The 24,504-nt window shown below is 37.7% G+C and overlaps 1 protein-coding gene across 6 annotated transcripts in view; it reads left to right on the forward strand.

The window, feature by feature from the left end:
* gria3b (glutamate receptor, ionotropic, AMPA 3b) overlaps positions 1-24,504 on the forward strand; it is a 128,823-nt gene that overhangs the window by 27,035 nt on the left and 77,284 nt on the right. For all 6 annotated transcript variants that reach the window (XR_004578416.2, XM_026940431.3, XM_026940428.3 and 3 more), the window contains exon 3: positions 11,506-11,745. Coding sequence is in view for 5 of the 6 variants with exons in the window: in XM_026940431.3 (XP_026796232.1) it covers positions 11,506-11,745 (240 nt within the window). In the remaining variant the exon portion in view is untranslated. The remainder of the gene's footprint in view (positions 1-11,505; positions 11,746-24,504) is intronic.

Below are 24,504 nucleotides of genomic sequence, written 5' to 3' on the forward strand. Positions count from 1 at the left end.
CACCCATACCCTATTTGGTTGTTCTGAGCAGAAAATATGAGAAACAACCCTCAATACGTTTGAAATTTCACGCCTATAATCAAACAATGCACTTTTTTTCTGACCAGGTATATCTTTTGCTACCAGTTATGAATTCTGGCATATCATTTGATCAGAGCTGCTGTGAATACCTCCATGTACCATCAGCTATCTTAAAATATCTTCCAAAGAGCATATCAGAATCTGGACATATCATTATTATGGAATACACATTTACTCATGGAAATGTAATATTTTCAAGAGGTAATAAAGATGTCGCAATATAACCTTCCTTGGTTCAACACAGACAGCAGCAATTCACTGAAGGCTCACAAGCTTTTCATTTAGGCCAGCTGAAACCCATCCACTCACAAATAGGTTAGCTGAGGTGCTGTGGAGGAGGGTGCAATGGATGGGTACGTGGGTGCTGTGAGCGATCCGGCTCTCCGAATGCAGAATGAGTGAGGGAGGGCGAGAGCATGAGAGAGCGGGGGAAGACTGAGTGGTGTTATTTCTGAGCTTGCCATTGTTTCATTCTACATAGTGCTGAACCCAGCCGAAAAACACACCACCCACGGCTCGCAGCTCTCCCTTTAAAAATGGCCTCTCTCAGACTGCAGCTTGGCTACTCAGAGGAGAATAGACTATTTGAAAATGCCCTCCTTAAATATTCCCTCAAGGTCTTGCTCTGCTAAGGTTCTCTTTTCTCTCCAGCTCATGCTCCGGGGAGTCTGTTGTGATATGCAGAAGTTCACATGCTGGAGTGAAGCCTGCTGCTTTCTGTACATGCCAAAATGTGTATGTTCAAGACTGTGCATGTCCAAGTTATCAAAAAAAGGCCTACTTATGACTGAGTGCTGCCTCTAGATTAATCACTGCAGTATACTTTAAGAAAAATGATATCTCTCTTAAGCATTTTGGTATGCAGCATGCATGACACTGCAGTCAATATTTAATACTTCACAAGATTCAGTAAGAGTGATTTACAGCCAGGGCAGGTATGCAAAAATTTCTTACTTATACAATTACAGTTAAAGGAATAGAATTCAAACATTAATTCAGAGGTGGTGACTAAAGTCTAAAAGTTATTATATGTCATTAGTTATACAAGTAAATCTGCATGCATTTCTACTTTGTCTATTCATCTGCTTAAATTTTTTTGTGCTTCCCTTTTAGATTATGCAAATCACATGTGCGTAGTTCATGCCGCCAAGGTTGCCACGTTTTTCTGAGTAGAAAGCGTCAGAGCCAGGGTTTTTCAATAAGGCCTAGACCACTGCTTTTTCAACACAAGAAAAAGCACAAACAAATCAGGGGAATGCAAGGAGAAAAGAAGGAAATAACTCTTTCTTCTTTGCTGTCAGTGTAACATAAAAGCAAGAGACAATTTAAAAGTGAAAAATAAAATAAGACTAATAGGATGATATATGAATGAGAGGATGGAAAGCATTAAAATAAAATCGAGTAGGCTCCAGTAGGCTATATTACCAATATCTTACTATATGAACAGTCCTAATTGCAATTTTCCCCATTAAACGCTGCAAATTTGGCTTAATTTAATAATATGCCTGCCTTCCACCATCATTATTCATCAGATTATAAAATAGCATTTGATCCAGCACATCCAGCACATCCATTGTTTTTGCATTTAATTTTTTTCTTATATTGCGCACTAACATTTAATTCATGCACATAACCTAATGAAGTCTCAAGATAACAAATCACAATTTCTGGACTACAAGAATCAAGCTGCTTAAAAAATAGATTTAATATTTTTTATAGTAATCTTAAGTAAACTAAACATGTATGCTCCACAAGGTGATGGTTGATGGTTGCTATGGCCACCTATGAAATCTAGGTATAGCTGTATCAGATATAGATAGCTTTCTCCACAGGTGGACTCCTGCTAAGACTTGCAGCGAAGTGGCTGAAATTGCTTATTCCCTGGTTGTTCTAGCGTCAGCACCACAAGAGTAGATGGTGAATGGTGTGTGCTTTGCGCGTAAACACAGGGTGGTTGAAAGCACTGTGGAGCTGGAATATCTACTGAATTAGTTATTTACTATGTCTACATTTCTTTCAACCGTTATTATTCATTATCCACCATTAGTCATGATACTAGTGTTATTTCATCTGTGATTAATTCTGTGATAGAATAGATCCCCTATTTGGATCCTACCTCTTTCACCCGTATAATTGTCGTATTTACTGTATATCTATATACTGACTATGAAAATGCATTGCTGTCACTTGGTTTGAGACACCATTCTTAAATACTTTGGGAATTAACAGAAGTATTACAGCTAAAGACTATAAATACATTGCATATTATTATAATACCTAAGCATAGAAGTACAATTTTACCAAAATTTTACTCTAAGTGGCTTACTAGGATAGACAAGGTCTATACAGTGCTTTAGCTGTTATTGTCGGGGTCGTGAAGGACAACATTTGCTTCAGGATCAGGCTTTTTAATGAGAAAATTTTCACTTAATGTGATAAACATGGGCTTATGTCTTGCCATTTTCTGATGGCTGCCACCTCTTACTTGTTTAGGTTGCTTTCTATTCAGCTCCAGGAACATGCTCAAGCTCTGCACTGCTGATTGGGGATTAGGTGCTCATAGGAGACTTTGTCAACAGCTGTCTGGAAATCCAATTACAGAATTTCATAAGCCGTACATGTATCAAACCCTTTCATAAACCTCAGTGGGGAAAAGAGGTATGAATGTCCTTCAGACATGTTCTTCTGCTGAGAGTATGAAGGAATGTCAGAAATATTTACATGCTCATAGTGCCTCAACTGGATGAATGGTTTCACCCCAAAAGCCTGCCTTGAATTCAGGATAGACCACTGATCCCAGATACTTGTGTTTCCAGTTAGGGAGAATTCCTATTAGAGTCAGTTAAACCAACTGCAGCCACCAAGAACACATGTTTTTCGTGACATACTGAGTGACAAAAAGAGTAGCTAGACAAGAAAATGTTGTAACTTTGCACTCTTGTAGCCAAGAGTGCTCCATGTATTAGATCAAATGCACCACCCTCTAGCTAGTTCTCCCCTATCACACAACAGCTAACAACCTGGGAGGACTAATGCATGCCTTTTCTGAAACACAGGAAGCCAGCTACAACATCTTTTCAGACTGCTGTAAATTTTTTCAATACATTACTTAACAGACGTCTGTGATTGGCTAGTGTTTGTTTGATGGAGAAAGATGAATGCTATCTTTCCAATTAGACAGTATTGCTAATGATGTGCTCTTGGACTCTCAGCCATGGATGGTTATGCGGTCTTTGGGATTCAAATCTCCAGATAACAGGGAGAACACTTGTACCATTAAACCTCTTAGGAGCCTGTGACTTTTCCTAAAATTAAAAAAAAAAAAATTAATTTTACAAAACATCACTGCTTCAATAACATGAAATAGTTTAAGTGAAACAAGTTAAAACAGGGGTAAAGCTATGCAGGAGACCCGTTAGCACCTAATTAGTCTAAATAGACAATCCATATAGATGGCAGCATCCTCTTAAAAATTAAAAATAAATAAATAAATAAACACAAACTATAATCTTATGGTCTAACCATAAGATTCTTGATACATACTGCAACTAGACTGTAATCAAAAATAAACAGCTACAAGGTGACATCATGTTAGCTAGGCCCTGCTGACAACTTCACTAGCACAGATAACTGCCTAGCTACTCAGGAAAAGCTACAGAAATTATTATTTTAATAAACGTATTTTACTCTATTTTAATTAATTTTTTTGAGGTGTGTATTTGGCAAAATCACTGCTGCAGAAAAACTGCAGCAGTGATTTTGCGTGTATTATATTGTTACCAATATTCCTATAAAAATACAGTACAATCTGCCATAACTGTAAAAACGTTACAGGACGAATGCAGTAAATATTAATTACGGTAACTGCCTGGCAGCGCTGCTGTAAATTATTAGTGTAAAATTGCCATTCAATTAAAAACACTGCAGTACATACACACCATAATGTAACTAAAAATATACAGTGCACTGCAATATTCAAGCATCAGTTCACCAGCCCCTTGCCTATTCCACTTTCCACCAACACATTATTATTTAAATCTTCCTCTGTTAGAATACAGCACTTTCTTTCTCCTCTGGCAGGGTGAAGACAGCAGTTAATTGCTTGCCTTTCCTTTTTTTTGTCACAGCGTAAAAACTGCGACACTACCTGTCCTGTTCTGTATCAATTAACTCCATTTTCCTACTGTACCAAACTGAAAGCAGCTTTATCTTCCATTTCCCTGTGAGAAAGCCTTATTCTGCAGAGGCATTAAATTCAAAATTTATCACTAGTGCTGCTCCTTAGACCGTGGCTGAGACTTGAGGTAGTAATTGTTTTGGTAATCATGGAAACCATCTATCAGATAGACTGCTTTTAAATAGAAATGTGTCTCTGCTTTTTTCTTTCATTATCTTTCCCTTTTTAAGATTGTTCAGGTGGCTTATTCAGTGAAAGTCAGCATATTTACCATATATACCTCAGTGAAGTTAGAAGCACTGAGAACATAAAAGATACACTTTAACATCTAATTCACTTTACTTCTAAAATTATTATTGCAATTATTCCTGGTGTTGTCAACAGCAAGCTACAAAGTTGTCACGATAACTGTTGTTTATTGTTTTTAAATTGGCATCCTATCATTTACTGGGTGCCACAGTGGTGCAGCAGATGGCATTGATGCCTAACAGTTCCAGGTTGCCCAGTTCGATCCTGAGCTCAGGTTACTGTCTGTGTAGAGTTTCATATGTTCTCCCCATGTGGGTTCTTGGGTTTCCTCTCACCTCCCAAAAATCTATCAATTGGATTGGTGACTCTAAATTGCCCCTAAATGTGAATAATTGTGTGAATGTGTGTGCATAGTACCCCAAAATGCACTGGAATCCCATCCAGGATGTATTCCTTCCTTGTGTTCCTGGGACTGGATTCAGATGTACCACGACCCTTACCAGAATAAAATGCTTACTGGAGATGAATGAATCATTTTTATCTATGAAAGTCAGTATTTTTAGCTTAAACAAAATAATAACCACATGTCTTATTGTACCTATGTACCTTCCCCTTGTTCAATGCCTGGAAGAGAATCCTGAATTTACCATGCAGCTATGCAGATGCTCAGTTGACTGGCTGCATAGCAAATGACAAAAAGAGGATCTCTGGCACCCTTTTCTCCCACTTAGAATGCAAACCACACGTGACAAAACTTACAGCACAATCCAAATCATAACCAGAGGACAAACCTTTGAACTGCTAAACTGTGCTTTAGCCAGACACTTGACAGCTATGCAACAGGTATGATTAGCCTTGCATTCTGATAAGAACTGAAAGTTCTGCTTGGTGCTGTTTACTGCCTGTAGGCCGCATGATCATGTCACTAGTAAATGCATTATGAGTTCTGGCATTAGTCACCTTTTAGTACTTATAAGTGCCAGTGAAATGTGATGTTTGCTGTAACATTTTGTCCATAGTCCGACAAAGTGTTTCCACAGTTCATCATTTCAACCCCTGTTATTCACCCACACACTTCAGCAAACACAGTGTCCTTATTTTAGCTCCTTAAACTATCCCAGACATAGGCTATATTGAGAAGGCATGCTGCCAATGGAGACAGGTACAGCATGTCTCTAAGAAGATTGAGTGAGAGGCTGTGAGAAATCTGACAGCTGGTTCATTGGTTCACTGACTGCTGTGAGTGCCGGCGTCATGGAGGTGGCATGTCCTTCTAGCAGGGGCTAGGGCGGGGGTCACAGAGGAGATCTGCACAAGAGCTGAGATGTGTGTATCTGTGCTTGGGAGTTCATCTGTAGACTGCTGGACTGGTGTAGTGAGTCAGAACCTATGGGTCAGAGACATGGAATACATTGAACCCCCCCCCCCCGAGCTATCCATTACACAAAGATGTCAGAAAGAGAGTAGTGGATTAATAACAGCTTGGACTGCACTGGGCAAATCATGTGTTTGGCATACGGGACACAGAGAAAAGGATTTGCATTGTAATACAGTAAAACATCAGTTTTCCCCTCTTCTTCCCAATTTGGTCACCTGCCAATTCCCACTATCATATGACAGTTACCATCTGGACAGCATGAAGGCTAACACATGCTTCCTCTGAGATATGTGAAGCCAAAAAACCACATCTTTTCAAACTGCTGCTCATGTTGCATCACAGGGTAGCATAACACATTTGGAACAAAGTGCTGTCTACCGTCTTCCACATACATGAGCTCAAAGATGTCCAAGATTGGCTAGCATCAATGTGATTGACAGAAAGAGACTAATGTTATCACTCCCACCTGGACAACATGGCCAATTTTGCTCCCTTGGCTCCCAGCCACAGACGGCTGTGACATTGTCGAGATTCGAACACTCACATATACTTTTATGTAATAGAAAACAATTCAGAATGGTATTTTAAATAACATTTAATTTGAAATACTATTCAGGTTTGTTTTCCATGTCCTTAACTTCTCACAGGTAAGCATGAAATACGCTAGGAGTTATTTTCCAGTTAGTTATTTCTAGATAGATAGATAGATAGACAGATACAATGAAAACTAGATTTCACTGAAAACTAGATAGATAGATAGATACTAGATTGAATTATGAAGAGTGAGTGCAATCAATACCCATAGTATTAACTTAAACCAATTACATTATGAAATCTCGCCAGGATGTTGGCACTGAAGAAAACTATAACTATAGTATTAAATTAACACAACTGCAACGTGAAACGTGGCTGTTGCAGAATGCTAGCAATCTGGGTTTGATCCTCTTTTCAGGTGAGAGCACAGAGTTCAGTTTTATTCAGGGTTTTGAGATAAATGATCAAATCATGTTGGATGTATGAAAATAAATTGTGTTAATTTAACTCAATTCTATCACACATTTTAATTAAGTAAATTCAGTGAGGTTTTTTTTGCAGTGTAGATAGATAGATAGATAGTTTTATTTTATACTCTAGATATTTATAAACATTTTATTTTCATAGTCATCCAAGTAATATAGCTAAAAGGTTTGAAAATCTTTTAAGCTGGATGACCTGACATTTCAGTTGGACATTATTGAATGAAAGCAATAAAAACACAATATAAATATTTGTTAAATTACATTTCTATGTGACATCTTTTTTTTTTTATTTTGACCTATACAGCATATGTATCTCCACCCAGAGCCACTCAGTGTCATATAATGAGTTTAGTTCAACCCACTGTGTAAAAGAAAATCTATAAACAGGGACAGCTAACTTTCCGCAGAATGTTCTCAGAACATGCCTTGGATGACTTTCAAAGGGTCATATCCGCTGTGTTGAATGGGGGATTGTCAGATTCGTTGCTGACATTTGGAGTAAATGGTTTGAAGCATTTTACATCTTTACATGAGGAGAGCAAATGCCATACTCCAGCCAGCTGCTCTCTTCCTCTACAGACGCACTTATGACTTTGCTCAGACATTGTTTCAGTGCTCCAGAGAAAAAAAATAAATTATTAGTGATGGAATTCAAGAGCGACAGGACATAGGAGATAAACTGAGAGACATGAAGAAGGAGGGCAAGAAAGGAGGGAGATAAGAGACAGGAAAAGCCAGGTAATCAGCCCTGACATTTCCAGCTGCGTGCTCCCTTTGTGGCAGGCCATGTATGATTGTGCAGGCAAGAGACGTCTGCAGTGTATGGACCTGTGATTACGTTCTATCAGGCTGAAAGTCTGTCTATGGGACATGGCTACATCTAATGACCTATCATTTCAACACCATTTGGTTATGCCTTCATTGTAGCTGGTACGCAGGACAAGTGAAAATCATCACAAAAGGAAAAATGTATCAGATCCACTAATTGTTCTTCTTTCTGAAGGAGAAAATTTCTGGACGTATGTTTGTTAAATAGCATCTGTAGTAATTACAATTGATTCACAATTAATAAGCAATCTTTATATTAAAAAAAACAGAGATGGGAGTATCTTCATGATGTATGCATGGTTGTCGCATACAAAAAAAAGGGTGCATGGCCATGCACGTTGTGCTTGATCATTAGTAGGCCACATAACCATAACATGTATGTAGGCTAGACCTGTGCTAGGACCTTACATAAAACCCCTGGAAGCATCATTTCTGCAAGTCTGCAAGTCTCTTTAAACGTCTTCTATATTTTATTCTTCTGCATTAAATACTCAGGCAATACTCGGTTTCATTTTGGTTTTGGCAAGAGATGATATATAAGAGCACTTGCTGGAGTGTCTTTATACTGAATACTTTATACAGTATATTACCTAGGGTTATTTCTACTGGTCATTTTATAGATGGTAAAATATGGTATAATCTTTCCAGACACTTAAAATTCCAGACTCTAAAAATTACTGACATGACAGAATTAGACAGGACTAAAATCCCAGAGATACTCCAGTAATAATTACATTACCCCACCTCCACATGTAAAACACCTCCACAGATAGTCCAGTCCAAAAGATATTTCTGAGATCGACTTTTTCATAAAAACGCTTACACCGTGCCTCATTTATCTTTCAGGAAAGTTGTGTGTAAGTGTAAGCCCAATCTAAAAGTCAAAAAGTTTTTCTGCCAGATTTACAAAAGCAAAAAGAAACTCTTCATACTCATATGCATGTGTTGATTAATGCCAATCATCTGTATATTACCAGGTGCATGCACAGCACAGCACAGCACAGCTGATTTGCATTTAGTGACACACACAAAACTCCATAAAAGGCTAATTTCAAACAGCTGAAATGACGAGCGAAAGGCAAAAACAGACTTCCTCAGAAGTAGAAGTCATTTGACCAATAAAACTATATTTAACAGCATAAAAGTACCTGAAAGGCCAAAATCTGGAGCCAAATTACAGAAAAGGTGAATTAGAATTAAATGAAGTGAAAAGTCTGACATGAAAACAGAGGAAAAAATATGTATCTTCTGTACCCAAGTGATCATGGACACCAAGCACATCACACAGAGAAACCTCTATATTTAATTGTTTTTGGGTTTTGTTTTATTCATAGCAAACTGTCTCGGTAACTCTCGGGCAGAAATCCCTCATGCCCTCTGCGATGCCATGTTAGAAAAGCAGGAAATGAATGTGGCATGTGTCACAGAAAGTGAATGGTCCACAGCACAGTAGGGAGTATAAAACCCATCCTCCTTTTATATAGCAGGAATCTTAATTAAATGACTAGTCTTGTTTGTTTTAAATCATTTATAGATTTATGTTGGCTTGCATTCTTGATTTTTTCATATATAATGCTTCTTATTTCTTTCTAGTTAATGCCATTAGTATGAAACATCGTATTAAGAAAAGTCTCATGAAATTTGTGTATGTTACAAAAATCCACAAGTTATTTAAACAGCAGTGTTAAATGGCTATGCGCAGACAGACTGGCACAAGTGCTTTTATAAGGCACCATTTCTTTTGTTATAACTGAATGATTTGTTTTATTTGTCTTAATTCATGGGTCTGTGTTGCCTTGTGTTCTTTATTTTTTGCTATTCTTTAATTAATGGCAATAATATAAAACAACTAGTTTTAACAAAATGTTCTTGAAGGTATTCCCTGAGTTCCTGACCTGGTGAACTAGCATGAGGTTGTGTTTTTGATCAAAACTCCAAAGCAGTTCCATAAGTCGCTCTGAATAAGGGCATCTGCTAAATGCTGTAAATATAATAAAATAGGCAGTTTAAATTTGACAGTATATTCCATATAAAAAAGTGCAGTAATCCATGCAAATTATATGATTTGAAGTCAGTCAAGTTTTCCTCCTACTCAGGAGCAGGAGTAGAATACAAACTTTTTTCAGAATTTACAGGATTTTTATGAATAGCAAATTACTCATGTAAACGCTTCTACGAACGCTTCATGCATAAATCTGTTAATATCCAGCTTGATAAATAAGGCCCATTGTCATTAAAACCTGAAAGAGTGATTGGTGAAAAGGAAATTGGTGTAAAATAACCCCCTGATCATACACTGTAACTATCTGTGAAACCATGACACCATATCAACAGAATAAACACACATTATTAAAATGTGACTTATTATATCTTATGCAAAATGATGAGCCAAGGGCTTGGACTTTGTAACAAGCCTCTGACTGTTTCTTTTCCCCAATTGACATTTATATCAATCTTCTCCTAATTACACAGAAGAATGGCAGGAAGAGCAAAGAAATTGTTTGGCATGGCCCCCCTCTCAATGGTGACAGCAAACATCCGTGTCTAGTCAGTCTCCAGAGTGGCAATCAAGCAGTATTCCCAGATACAATCTGAACAGGGAGGCATTCGAAAACGAGAAGTGCTAAACCCTGAAGAGCATGTAAGCTTAAGGAAGTGTCCAGATGGTCAGTGGGAAAGGCAGGCTAGTACAAAAAAGGGCTTTCAATCAGAACAGCAAGGCAGCAGGCAAGCAGAGACATATTTATCGGAGTAGCATGCACTTGTTCAAAGGCTAGTCTAATAAGTCCAGAACAGCTGAAGGGAAGGAGTCAGTCGACAATGCTCCTCTTGGGAGAGAGGCTATGCCAGTGCTGGCCCCAATTACGAGTAAACTGAGGTAAAAGCACTGAGGCACTGTCAGAAACGCCTCAAGGAGTGAGCCGCTGCGTGCACACACACAGACACACACACGCGTGTACCCACTGCTCTCAGCCTGTCACTAATGTAGGACTGTTAGCACACACACACAAAGCCAAGTGATATATCAGCATGTATGTGTACACCTCACACTAGGGGTGCAGCAGTCTGTCAGAGGCAGAGCTTCAAAGCTGGAAGTAACAGTGTAGTGGACCTAAGCAAGTCATCACCAACACAGCAGAGCTAACAACATGGCCTCAGAATTGTAGATTCATTAAGATTCACATAAGCTAACGAAGGGTGCATGGTCAAGGTCAGAGTGGGCGTCCTGCTCATCGCTTTTCTTCTCTTTCTTTGACCAGATTGTGTCAGGTCTCTGAAGTTGGCTCAATTTTTGTTAATGGGTTAAGATGTACGGATGAATACATTTCTGAAGTTTAAAATAAATTAGTCAACAAATCATTAAAAATTGGAGTGTCAAATTGGATACCATTTCACAGAGATGTGCATAATTGCATTCATTTGCTTCAAGTGTTTTGGGATGATTAGATACAGTTGATCAGGCAATCATCCAATTCTTGCTATAGGGCAAAAGTCTACCGATGAGTTTTTAGTGCCAGAATTAGTTCTTCCCTCATATCCATGTAATGAGTGAAATTTACAGTGCAGATTAATTCACATGATTTTTAGACCAATGTCATTTGATTCCTATTCCTATGCCATTTGCTCACTTACATTTTATTGTGAGTCTTTCAGATTGCCGAAAGAACTTCTGTGTAAATAGTTTCGGAAATGGTTTTGTCCTTGTTTTTATAACTAGCTAACGCTCTCTGTCTCTTTCTCTCTCTCTCCCTCTCCTCTTGCCCTGATTGCAGTCTGCTCTCAGTTCTCCAGAGGAGTCTACGCCATCTTCGGCTTCTATGACAAGAAGTCCATGAACACGCTGACCTCCTTCTGTGGTGCCCTCCACACCTCCTTCATCACGCCCAGTTATCCAATCGACTCTGATGTCCAGTTCGTCATCCAGATGCGCCCGCCCCTAAAGGGGGCCGTCCTAAGTCTCCTGACCTATTATAGGTGGGAGAAGTTCGTGTACCTCTACGATACAGATAGAGGTAAGTGTTTCTTCTTAAGATCTCTAAGATAATAAGTACAACCACAAAACAGGATGGCATCGTTTGCCTTTTCTGTCACAAACAATACTACTGTGGAACACATTGGAAGGTAGGAGACCAGCTTAACCTAATTGTAGCTGATAATGTAATTACAGAATAATTTAAACCAACACCAAATATTTAGTATTTTGAAATATCAACAAACCATTTTTAGCAAATCCTTTGATGTCCAAAGATGGTTATGTTAGTTGTAATACAGTGGTTTCATTGTGTTTTGCTGCACTGTCACAAGCAATCCAAACACAATTATATGTGCCTATTTACTGTATAATCCCAAAGGTACACTTCATCCTCATTTCCTTAACAAAAAATGTAGGTTCCAACTGAGCCATAAGCCTGAAATTTAGGCACAGAGGCAGTCTAACATGCTACAGTGACTGTTGGAAAGCAATAGCTAGTGACATGAGCTGACATGCACAGCCAAAAACCAGTGATTTTTTTTTTTTTCAACAATAACCTCCTCCACATGTTTCCAGTAGCTGCTCTTAACACTTGCACCACTGTAAGGAGAATTGTTTTACTTGCTACAACACTATTTCAGTTCAATTTTTATCAATTCAATATTTCTAGTATTTCTTGCATGAACAGCTCTTTTGAGCTCATGCTGTAGAATCTCAAACTCTGGCTTGCTCATTAGATATGTCCTTTTTTAAACCATTCCATTGTGTCTTGTTGCATCTCCCAACTTTCATTATTCTTCAGATAATGGATTGTTACCTTAACATTCTCCTGTAAATATTCATAAAACAGTTTTGAATTTGTTGTTCCCTCAATGATTGAGTTGTCCAGGCAGCAAAGCAGCCCCAAACCAACTACAATGTGCTCTGAAATGTGTTATGATTGGGACATGGTTCATAAGAAAATATATTTCTTAAGAAGAGCAGAGTGTCAGTGCCTAGACTTTGTGTGCCTTTTTATAGCACAGTGCCTGACTCCAATTAGCCTTCCGACAAGTTGTTATACTTTTTAAACCTAGACTCTGAATGTATAAATGGTGTATTCGGTATTGAAAAGAATAAGTACTGTTTGTGTGATCAGTTCAGACAATGTGTTTGAGTATGAGTAATGCAATATTATATGCAATTCTGAAGGGTTCACAAACTTTTTCTTACAAGTTAGTGTATGTGGGGCGAGTAAGGAGGCGGTGAGAGTAGGGATAGGCAAGGAAGGGCCTGGGAGAGTCTGGGTAGAGGAAGAAATTCTGGCAAAACCACATAATTTGTACATAAACTTATAAACTCATCATCACTGGACAAAATATACTGTATATATGTGTGTTACCACACATTCATTCATATTCAGGTCAGGGTTGTGATGTAATCTGAGGCTTATCCGAGGAATACTGGGTGAGAGAATTCACCCCAAATGGGATGCAGGTCCATTGCTGGGCACCATGCACACATACACATTCACACATTTATTCACATGTAGGGCCAATCTAGCATAGCCAATCTGCTAATCTGCATTTTTTTGGACAGTGAGAGGAAACCGGAGAACCTGGAGGAAACCCACATGACCACAGGGAGAATATGCAAAATTCCCCACAACTCCGCTCAAAGCTGTGAGGTGGCTCCAGCATCATTTTATAATTTGGATTATAGAAAGGACTTATCCACCATATCTACCTTATTCATGATGGCATATAAAACAGCATCTGTGTAACACATGAAAGCTTTGTATCAGTGAAAACTGAGCGTTGCAAGTGTGTTAGTATATGAACATATTTGGGACTATTAATCCTCTATAGCTATGACTGAACCATAGTTGATCAGAGGAATGTGCTCCTAAAAACATATAAATATGTGCTAAAAAATGTCCATTTGAATGTTTGAATAGAATGACTTTTCACATGGGAGGCAACAAATTGCTCATCACCATTCATTTTAAACCAGCCAGCTGAAGCATCATGTGGAGCGGCAGGCTATATGGCAAGCTAGCTTGACCCCGATAATGCATTGCATGTGTGCATGAGACACCACCATTGAAAAGTTCCACTTTTCTGGTCACAACACATGAATCAACTTGTCACTGGCTATTGCTTCCACTTTAGCTAGCGAACCAAGCTGACACAGGAGTATAAAATGAGCATATGAGATACTGTAGCTAGTTCGCTTACAATGTTTGACTAGTGGCCTTACTACCAATATATATGGCCAAAAGTATGTGGACACCTGACCAATCACAACCATGTGCTTGTTGAACATCCCATTCCAGATTTAGTCCCCTCCATTGACTTTATAGCTCTTCTGGGAAAACTTTTCCCTAGATTTTGGAGTGTGGTTGTGGGAATTTGTTCTCATTCAGCCACACAAGCATTAGTGATGTGAGGCAGACTGAAATGATGACAACCAGGCAGCACTAAAACAAAAGAAAATGAGACACCAGAAAATATGGTCAATACGGTTTGAGCTGGTTATTTGCTCTCAGTGGCAGCCCAGTTTCCTTTGAATTCAAACTCATTAACATTCTTATGATAGCTTGAACCAGTTACCTGCACAGCCGTCTTTAAATGAATATGGTTTCTGACCAACAATACCATGCTGCAGATAAAAATAAATCACCCAGAAGTTTAACTGATGGTGCTATTCCAGACTGTTTTCACATGCAAATGCAGCTGTAGGCTACACAAACCTTATATACATTTTGGATTGTGTCACTGCTCACATTTCAGGATGTCCATTTAATTTTCTGTCAAAAGTGGAGGGAATATTTTCCGTGATCCTCCTCTGAGCTCTCCAACTCCTTATCCTCAGAGCAGAGCATTTCTCTCAGGACGGCATCAGCAAAATGTCAGTATTATTGCAAGCAATTGATTCAACGCAGGTTTTCATTATATTAAATAATGAAAAAGTACATTCCTGCTCAGGTCTGGAACAAAACACTGATTTCAAAGAAATTGTCTGCTTCTATTGACCTGCAAAATGCATCTTCTTCTTAAACAGCAATAAAAAAAAAACCTTTAAAAAAATATTTACTTTTCTCTCATTTTCTTTACTATCCTCACTGGTCACATTTTGTAACCAACCCATCACGTAATGAATATTAATGAACACCGTGCGTCTGCTTATGAATATTCAGGACTAGTCGGCAGTTTCAGTTAAAACAAGCAGGAAGCTGTCCTCTAGAACAGTTTATTAAAAATACACAAACATGATTTTCAGAATAGCATGAGAGATAATGAGACATACTACCTTTAGTATAAGGAACTGTTATCAACAAAGATAACAGCTTGTAATATATTATACATTAAACTATGAAGAAATCGCTGAAATATTTTAATATATAGATTTTTTTGTTAAACACAATACAATAATGAATAAATATGACATTATTGCTTCCATGCTTTTCAATTCATTTCGATTCCGTTCAATTTTATATAGAGCTTTTAACAATAGATATTGTCACAAAGCAGCTTTACAGAGTGAGTTAACAAAAGAGCAAGCCCCAGGTAGCAGTGGCAAGGAAAAACTCCCTGAGAAAACATGAGGAAGGAGGAACCTCCAGCTTAACTAGATTCGAAAGGAACTCTTCCTCTTCTAGGTGACAGTGAGGTTATAAATCTTTACTCTTCTACAATGCTATCAAGTCAAACGTTACTAAGTGTGTTAAAAGAATGTTCAGTGTGTGTATATTGAGAATAGGAGTCCCGGGATAATCAGAGAAAAGTCTTTTTGATTATAGCAGCAGTTATTACAGTAGGTACAAACCTCTAGCCTATATTGTACTGATTTTAGTTTAAGTAAATCCAACCAGAGACTATTAACATATCAATACATAATGCAATGCTTCAAATGTTTACACGACTACATGTGTATTATATAGAAGGAAGCACCTTCCATTAGCATTCAGGGGAACAAAACTCTCTGTAATGCCTTCTGTCTGGAAGCACCTGCCAATACAGCATGATGTTTGTTTTCCTCATCACTCAGAGGTCTTGAACTCTTCCTAGCCCTTGAGAGACCTGGCCAGCACTTCTCCTGTCTCACTGGACAGCAGAGAGAGCAGTACAGACAACTCAGACTTCATAACATCTGCGCTGTCTTGCTGTGTCAACATTGCAGTCTGTGTAGTAGCTCAACCATGGCACGCTGTTTAACCAGTCCTTCGCCCATGAAGGAAAACACCATCATTCTTCCTTCAAATTAAGCAATTGATTAAACTCGAGTGCTTTGGGTTGAAAAACATGGCCTTTGTGTCACTGTTCTCCCTCATAGAGAGTGAGTTTAAATCAAAGGCGCACATGTGGCAGGTCCCATAACCGTTTGGAATGCACTAGCACAACTGTGGGAAGCTGTTCACATTAGCATTAAAGCACGCTGGCACAATAGTACCATTTGGCACAGTTGTGTCAGGGAATTATAATCGATTGGATTAAAACACATCCAGTCCAAGCTTACTACAAGTGATTTGTGATTTGTGTTTAACCCCTTAAACTCCCAGGATTTAACATTCCTCACTCCTGTAACCATGTACTATTCCTTAGAGTTTTATTGTAGCTCCTGAATAATTCATAGCAGTTACACAGTACCACAGATAAAACACAAACGTCAGCATGAAATGCACAATTTTTGTCTCAGCAATGTAACATGCGGCTACTTGGCAAGATGCCACCACAACATATTTTCTTCTTCTATCCATCTTTGACTATAAAGTGGGATGTGATCCCATCATGCTTGAAAGGCATCACTTCCTCCTGGTGATCTTTGGGCAATTTATTTAATCTTCAAACTCTTGCAGATCTTTTTCCTGGTCCTTTATGCAGTTTCCCTTCAGTGATTAACTGACATAACCTACTTTTCTGGGGTGTCATTTAGTCATACAACTTCCTGCAGTGAGCAGCCAAATAAATATTTCTTGTCTATGTGAGGAAAAGCAGAATATAAAGAACATCCATTTGAAATGTATGCAACCCTATTTTCTGCATGAGCCCAAGTCACGCTTATTGATGACATAAGCAGAATGAAGTCCTTCTTTAATTGCATCTGACATGGAGAGCACATGTTATCACACATTCTGTTACAGAATTTGGGATTTGGATTATCTTGTACAGTGTGGCAAATAGTAATCTTTAGATGCACAGAAATCGCACAGTGTAAAACTGGCTTAACACAGTATGTATGATATTTGAAGGTGCAAAATATTTTTTATGACATAACTTAATTTAACCATTAAATTAAATTAAACAAAAAAGAAGACATTTGTTGGTTGTATTAGTCCCTCCATAACTGATTACTTATGCAATCACAACATTTTTACACTTTTGATTTGTAAAAATAAAAAAATATGAATATTATTGTGCAGATTCATAATATAATCCCAAGTAACTACATTTCAGTTCAGGTTGTAATATTAGGGCCTTTCACACCGCTTTAGTTCCAGAACTAAATTTACAGTACTAAAGTACTGGGCGATTTTGTGCGAACGATTTCCCAGTAAAGTTTAAAGTGTTGCATTCGCACCGACAGTGGGCACTAGGAAGTGACGTAAGCCGGTCGACAGCGACGTCATTTGTGCTCGGCGTTCAACAACGGAAACAAAGAAGAACAACGGAAACAACCGGAGAATGGAGGACGCTGTGATCGGAGCTGTGTTTTTGTTGTGTCTTGCGTCCATCTATCGCTGTTCTCCATACTTGCGAAATAAGTTGACACTACAGTATGTTTACACTGCGTTTTAAATCATGGCAGATGAGGGCGTTTTCGTACGCGTTTGGCCAATCAACGTCTACTTACGTCACGGATAGTACCAGTTGTGCTGGTTAGACCCTGCTCCGGAGTAGGAGCTAATTTGGTTCTCAAAAAAGGTAGTTAGTTCAGGTACTATGAGAAGGTTCCCACGGTGCGAAAGGCCCTATGAAATGTTAAAAAAATTCAAATAGGGTATGCAAGGCACTGTATTACACTATGTTTTCAGATTTGGACATTTAGCACTCTTCTCCAAGTGTTTTGTAAGTGATGCGACCACCTTTATGTGCCGTGTAGGATGTGTTGTGTCTGATTTGACATTGCTTTGCCATGGGTTTGTGGGTTAAGATTAGGTTTAGTACCAGTGGCAAATGCACCACTGCTGCTGAGAAATATCTGTCAGGACGGGTGGGAAGGGTACAGATGACTCACGCAGCTTTAACTGCAAAACTTGAAAACACCTTCAAGCATCACTTTGATATGATTACTGCATATCTCTTCTTTTTTCACCAGCACTCTATCTTGCAACAACAGATGGAAATGCTGTTGTGAATATTTGTGCAGGAATGTCACAGCTCACTGTCTTCTGAAATAACACATTTGCATCATATGATGACTAAGAATGTTTAAGGACTTTTTTAATGATAATACAAGTCTGGAAATATATTTGATTATAACATAGAAAGGAGTTTCTTAAGTCAAACTTTTCCCAGCCAGGGACCTCATCCAGTTAAAATAAACACGGACCTCCTAATGAAACATGGACACTCTATAGGCTATCAACCATTTTTTTTTCTTTCAATTGGGTCGCCCAGAATGTGGTTGCTGATGCTTAATAGATCAACTATAGACATCCAGAGTCAGCCAGTCATCCTGTCACAATTTCAAATTCAGTTCATGTGGACTCATTGATACATTTGATGACACTCATGAAAAGTAGCTGAACATCGACATAAAGTGTTCTCCAAAAATCATATGTGTAGTACCAGATAAAGATAAGTCCTTTCATAACATAGATGTGAATTCTGCCATTGGACTGTTGGCCATATAAATTCTCATAAACACATTAGACTAATCATCTCAATGGGCATTTATTGGTACAATTTCACACATGCTTAGCCAAGTAGGGGTCTAAAATTGTTTGCGTATACTTGAATATCCACTTTCAACATGAAATGCCAGCATTAAACTGTATAATTTAGCAAGGCAGACTTGTCTACTGCATTAATAAAAGTTTCGGCACAGACTATGTGACTGAATAAACATAATGATCTGCTATATCTCTGTCAACTCTCAGTGCAGTTCACAGAGAAGAAAGTGAGCTAAAATGAGGTTTCATTAAAAAGCAAGAGTCATATGAACTGTGTCTCATTCTTATTTTGCTCCACAGCTCATATTCCTAAATAAGTAACATAGAAAATAATGATTTGTTGAGGAATGAACAGCATAGTCTCATAGAAAAAGGGTCACACTCTTGTCTTTAAAGTCCTGAAATGGCTTGAGAGTTCAACTCAATTCAATTTTATCTGCATTGCGCTTTTAACAGTGGACACTGTTATAAAGCAGCTTTACAGAGTTGTGATTTGATATATAGCTATACAGTATGTTGACATTTGTTTTCCTTGAAACAGGAAGTCAGAGTGACGGCATGTTGAAGTGCATGACTGTTTTACACACCAGCCAATAGCTTTTAAGATATGCCACAACCCTGCCGAAACGTTACAACAGCTTAGTGAATTAGCCAACTATGGAGAACAACGAACAGTTTAATTTCCAAAATTTTATTCTCAACCAAGTCGGACAATAGAACAGTGCACAGACACACACAGCTAAAAACACACCAAAGAACCATGTTTGCTGTTAACAAACTGCTACTATAGAGCAAGACACTAGTCTTCAACACAAGATTAGTACAGGATGGCCCATAAAAATCTAAATTTTAACCATTTTCTTATACATCCCCAAAAAAATCTATTTATTTCAAGATATACACTTGTATTGGTGTCCAAAACACTAAGATAAATACAAAAAGTGCTGAAACCCAAATTTTGATTTCAGCAACACTTTAAATACCACCAAAAAGATGAAACTAAGCTCACTGTATATGAAAAAGTAAATGTATTTCTTACATATCAGTGTTCAAATAACGTAGTGGAGATGTGGATGTGGTTAAATTGCGCTGGTGTAGAAGGTGACCTACAACACAACGTAGTGAAAGTTTCATACATTGAAGTTTGAGACACACTGTGTGCTTGTGATAGAATATTGTCACTGTGTAGACAGTGTTGCAAATAAATTGTATATAAATGTTTTTTCTATGAGATTTGTTTGGGTATTGAACAAAAATGTAAATGCAAATTTGCCCTTTTGACTACTCTGTATTGCAGCTTTACAGACCCTTAGTTCTTCTGCATTCAGTCCAGGTGTTGATAATGCAGTATATTACTAAGTATTCTGAAGGGGTTTCAGAACATCAGGAGCTCAGGTGGAAAAGAGAGGCTATTAATGTTGTGAAGAACCTGTGTTCAGTTGGCTCAGAGCTCCGCTGTGACCTCTCTTTCAGCTCACGAGGGTTCTTTGAGATAATGTGTGGCTCATTAGATTAGACAAAGGTGGGAGACTGTACCATCACTGCATGTAATTTAGAGCTGCGTTGGCTGGGTTTCATGTAGAGCCTTCACTCAAAGGTCACCTCTGTCAGCACAGCCTCTTTTAAAAACCCTTGAAAAAAATGCATTTATTATCATATAATATGCATGGAATTACATTTCAATTACATACAGGCATTGTGATGTGTAATGTGTTGTGATTAATTTTGATGAAAGGGATGTACAGTGTGTAAGCAATGACAATTGTAATGACAACTGAATGATGTATTCATGCAGTAGTAAGAAGACTATAGCTTAGCATAGCAACAGTGCAGGAGCTCACACATAAGGAATAAATCATGACAAGGTGTGATGTTATGGGAAAATAATCCACCCCAGTGGTGTGATGTGGCATAATGCAATGATATAGGGGATTATTCTCCTTTTTGTAACAATGTCTCAAAGTGTTTTATTCCTCTTATACCACAGCAACTTGCCAATGATTGCAATTTTTTCTATGGTGCACATGCCACATAATTTAAATGCAATAATGAGAAAATGTGCTGTTATGTAACTAAGAAAATGATAAAAGTTTTCAAGTAGGAGATGTTTATTTAAGATTTATGGAATGGTAAATTATGTTTTTTAACCATTTATAGTTACCATTTTATGTTATGGAATGTCCACAAGACATGTTGTCACTTACATTAAGGCAGCTAGAATGACACCTAAGACTTGCATAAATCTTAAATAAACATCTCCTACTTAAAAACCTTTAGCATTTTCTTAGTTAAATATCAACACATTTTCTTATTATTACATTTAGATTATGTGGCATGTGCACCATAGAAGTCCCTGAGAATGAACTGTTACTAAAGAAATGCTAAGTGCATTAATATAAACCTGTGATTTAAGTTACAGCCAGAACGACTTTCAGAGCCTTGCTGTTACAGAAAATGAATCCACATCTTCTGATTTGAGAACAGCACTGTGGTATAAATTTTCATAATACATCCTTTACTAAGCACCATACCCATCCAGTACTATTTCCCCCATAGCCAAAAATGCAAGGTAATTCCTATTAGAGCCAGAGCTGTGGCCTTGGGAGAGGATTAAAAGCAGTCATTGATGCACTCCAGTTGACATCTTGTCACTCTGGAAAGTCAAATCATCACCTGTTTCAAAGTGATTACTCTGTCGTGGGACTGGGACCAACGTAACTGGACCAGGCCTCTGAAGGCTTACAACAGTTTGAAGTCTATAAAGTAGCACTATCACTTTAGATAAAAAGAGTTGTTAAATGTCACTGTCTCATCGGCTGGTATTAACTACGTGTCCCTGTGTACCTGTATGTGGAAAGGGTTTTAGGCAGAGGTGCACTTTTAAAAGCAGCTTACTCATTGTAAAGTTTTTCCATAAATTTCCATAAACATATATTTATAGATGGTTCGGGTTGGTACTAGGTATGTAAGGAATAATCAGTTTATAGATACCGTTAACACTGTGGAATGTCTGTGAAGCTTGCTTACATTATAACAGTTATAAACAGTTGTTCTCTCACCAGCCTATTTTATTTCTCTTGAAACTAATAAAAAAATGGAGTATGTTATGTTATAGAAAAAAAAACGTAACACAAGAAGTCCTCTGCCCTGAAGACTTTGCCTCTGTGAGAAAACTGACGGACCATTACCATTAGAAAGCGCTGACACTGGAGGCTCCTTCCATAAATGTTAAATAAATGTCTCCTTACAGAGAATTTTATCATGGCAAATATGCATTTTTCTTTCTTAAATAGCAAGATTTTTCATCAGGTTATTATTATTATTATTATTATTATTATTATTATTATTATTATTATTATTATTATTACAGTATATTCTTACATGGAGCATGGCACTATTGTCTGAGCTCCTGTTATAGAAAATTAGTCACCAATCTTTTGACCAATCAGATTCAAGAATTTGACAGCCCTGTGGTACAAATCGTTATACCAGGAAATCTAGCATCTCACTTGTAACCATTGTTATACTTTTGAGAGGAGGCCAGTGTGAATAATAGAAATAGAGTCAGGTTTTTGAATATTCCAGCATCTTAGCAACTTTTAACATACTGAAGAGAGCTCAGTATTCAAGCTGCAAGTGTGAAAACTGCAAAAAAAAACTCTTTTTAAAAAGATTTCTCAGTAAGAACCCATTGGCCATCTGCATTAATTTGGTCCCTTGCAATGTTTGAAACTAAATTACATCACTGCAGTCCATACTGATGAACCAGGTGTGCCGTTTACTGACGACTGAGTCCTTGGGAGAAATGTTCCAGTCACATTCAGCTTTTACTTACAAAACACTTTTAACAACACTATTGTAAATATTAAATGTAAATGTATATACACTTAAAAATATTCTTATGCTTTCCCACATAAAGACAATGCAGAATGGATTTTCAAAATAAGGAGTTGAAGGAGTTACATTCTTTATGTTCTTCATGCCAAATAATAATAATAATAATAATAATAATAATAATAAATACAATTTGCATTTACAAATGCTAAAAAATAAATTATGAAGTACATGTATACAAATCCAACACATTGTTTTAAAAGTTCTGTTACAGTAGTCAAGGCACTTTCTACAGTGGTCACCTTCCTTTCATATATAGTGACGAGGGTTTTTGTTTGTTTGTTTGTTTGTTTAACCACATCTTAATTAGGCTATTCATTACTCATGCAAAGCAAAGAGGTTTTTTATTAAGTAACAACTTTCTATCCAGAAAAGTTCTGGATTGTTAGTTAGTATGTAATGTATAAAGGGTAGAATATTATTACATAATATCAGCATTAGCTTCATTTTTTACTAATATAAGCAAACAACTAAATGCCAGGAATACACTTACTTTAATTGCATTATAAAAAAAAAAGGTTTTACGAGCAAACACATCTCTTTTGAAGAGTGCTCCAATCCCGATTTTACTTACGTGTCTCACTAAGAGACAAAACAGCATTATTTTATTTGAATATCTAATTGGTCTCTATGGAAACTTAATGCTTTATCACCGGCGTCATTTTTCACAGCTGTTACCTCTTTCTTTCGACTCTTCCCTTTGCTCTAAATCATAGATTTTGCACTCATTCCTCATGCTTTCCTCTATCAGGAGGCCAAAGTAATACATCTGTTTCCTGTTTCTGCTTGGAACTCGTTTAAAAGGAATCACAAAGAAATGTAATATTTATGAATCACAGAGAAATGTAACATTTACATAAACATGATTTATGTAATACCCTCTGCTTTGCATTAGGAAGTAAGCTTGTAAGTAAGGACAAAAACTAGAACAATTACCGGCACCCATCACCAGGAAATATAGCAGCAAAGCCGTTGCCGAATATGTGCGCTGCAGTATACTATACCTGTGTATCACAATATGTCAGAAAAACAGTGACTTTGCATGTCACACAGGTTGTGAGTTGACAGGATTCATCTGCATTTGCTGCATTTGTACTGATACAGGAGCCTGTGCATGATATCAACCCATGTCCTCACACACACACACACACACATACATGCCATTCAATAATATAAAAAAAAATAGAAATCTTGGTCAGGGTCAAGGAGAAGTGGACAGTAACCTGAGCTCAGGATCGAACCCACTGCACCACTGTAAGAAATTAATTAACTAAAAAATAAAGAAAATAAATAAATAAATAAATGTTCCATTGAAAAAAAGCAGCTGCAATGAAGTGAATTCAGGAACAGTTATGCGTAAATCCCAATTCTGCTCCAATAGTGGATATAATCAGGCAATGAGACACATCTGGCTTCTGTGAGCGGCAGCAATATTAGTAAAATGAAAAATTCTGTGTATCTGTTATTTGTGAAATACAAATTATATGTAATGTAATGTAATAAAAGCATGTATTTGCTATTGCAAACTCTAACAAACTTTCTTTGTGCAGGTCCATATTCCATATTCAGTACAAATAGTACAAGTCCTTGGCTCAGTTTTGCTTCATGGGTCAGTTTAGCAAATTGTTCCCCACAACCCAAAACACACAGCATGTTTGTGTCACTTCCTGCATGTGGGTCGATTCTAGGTGGAATTGTTTTCTCACTGCAAACGAATAACGCTACAGCTCGACTGGAAGTAAACCAACACCACCTCATTTAGACACCCTTGGCCTGGTTGTATTGGTCCACAACCAATGTGATTGCTGTGTAATCACCTGCCAAAACGAGACTTGCCAAAGAAGAAACACACCAGCGTATGTGAAAGTACCCTAAAACTGTAAGTGCAAAACAGAAGCTCCTACATATGATGTTATAGTTGTTTGACTGTAAAACCAAGCGTGAGCTAGTTCCTAAAAGTGTTCTCTGTTTCTATGGACCAGCACTTGCTAAGACATTGCATCAACCTGATCTGATGAGAAATTTGTATTC

The sequence above is a fragment of the Pangasianodon hypophthalmus genome, chromosome 7, assembly GCF_027358585.1.
Source record: "Pangasianodon hypophthalmus isolate fPanHyp1 chromosome 7, fPanHyp1.pri, whole genome shotgun sequence".
NCBI lineage: Eukaryota > Metazoa > Chordata > Actinopteri > Siluriformes > Pangasiidae > Pangasianodon > Pangasianodon hypophthalmus.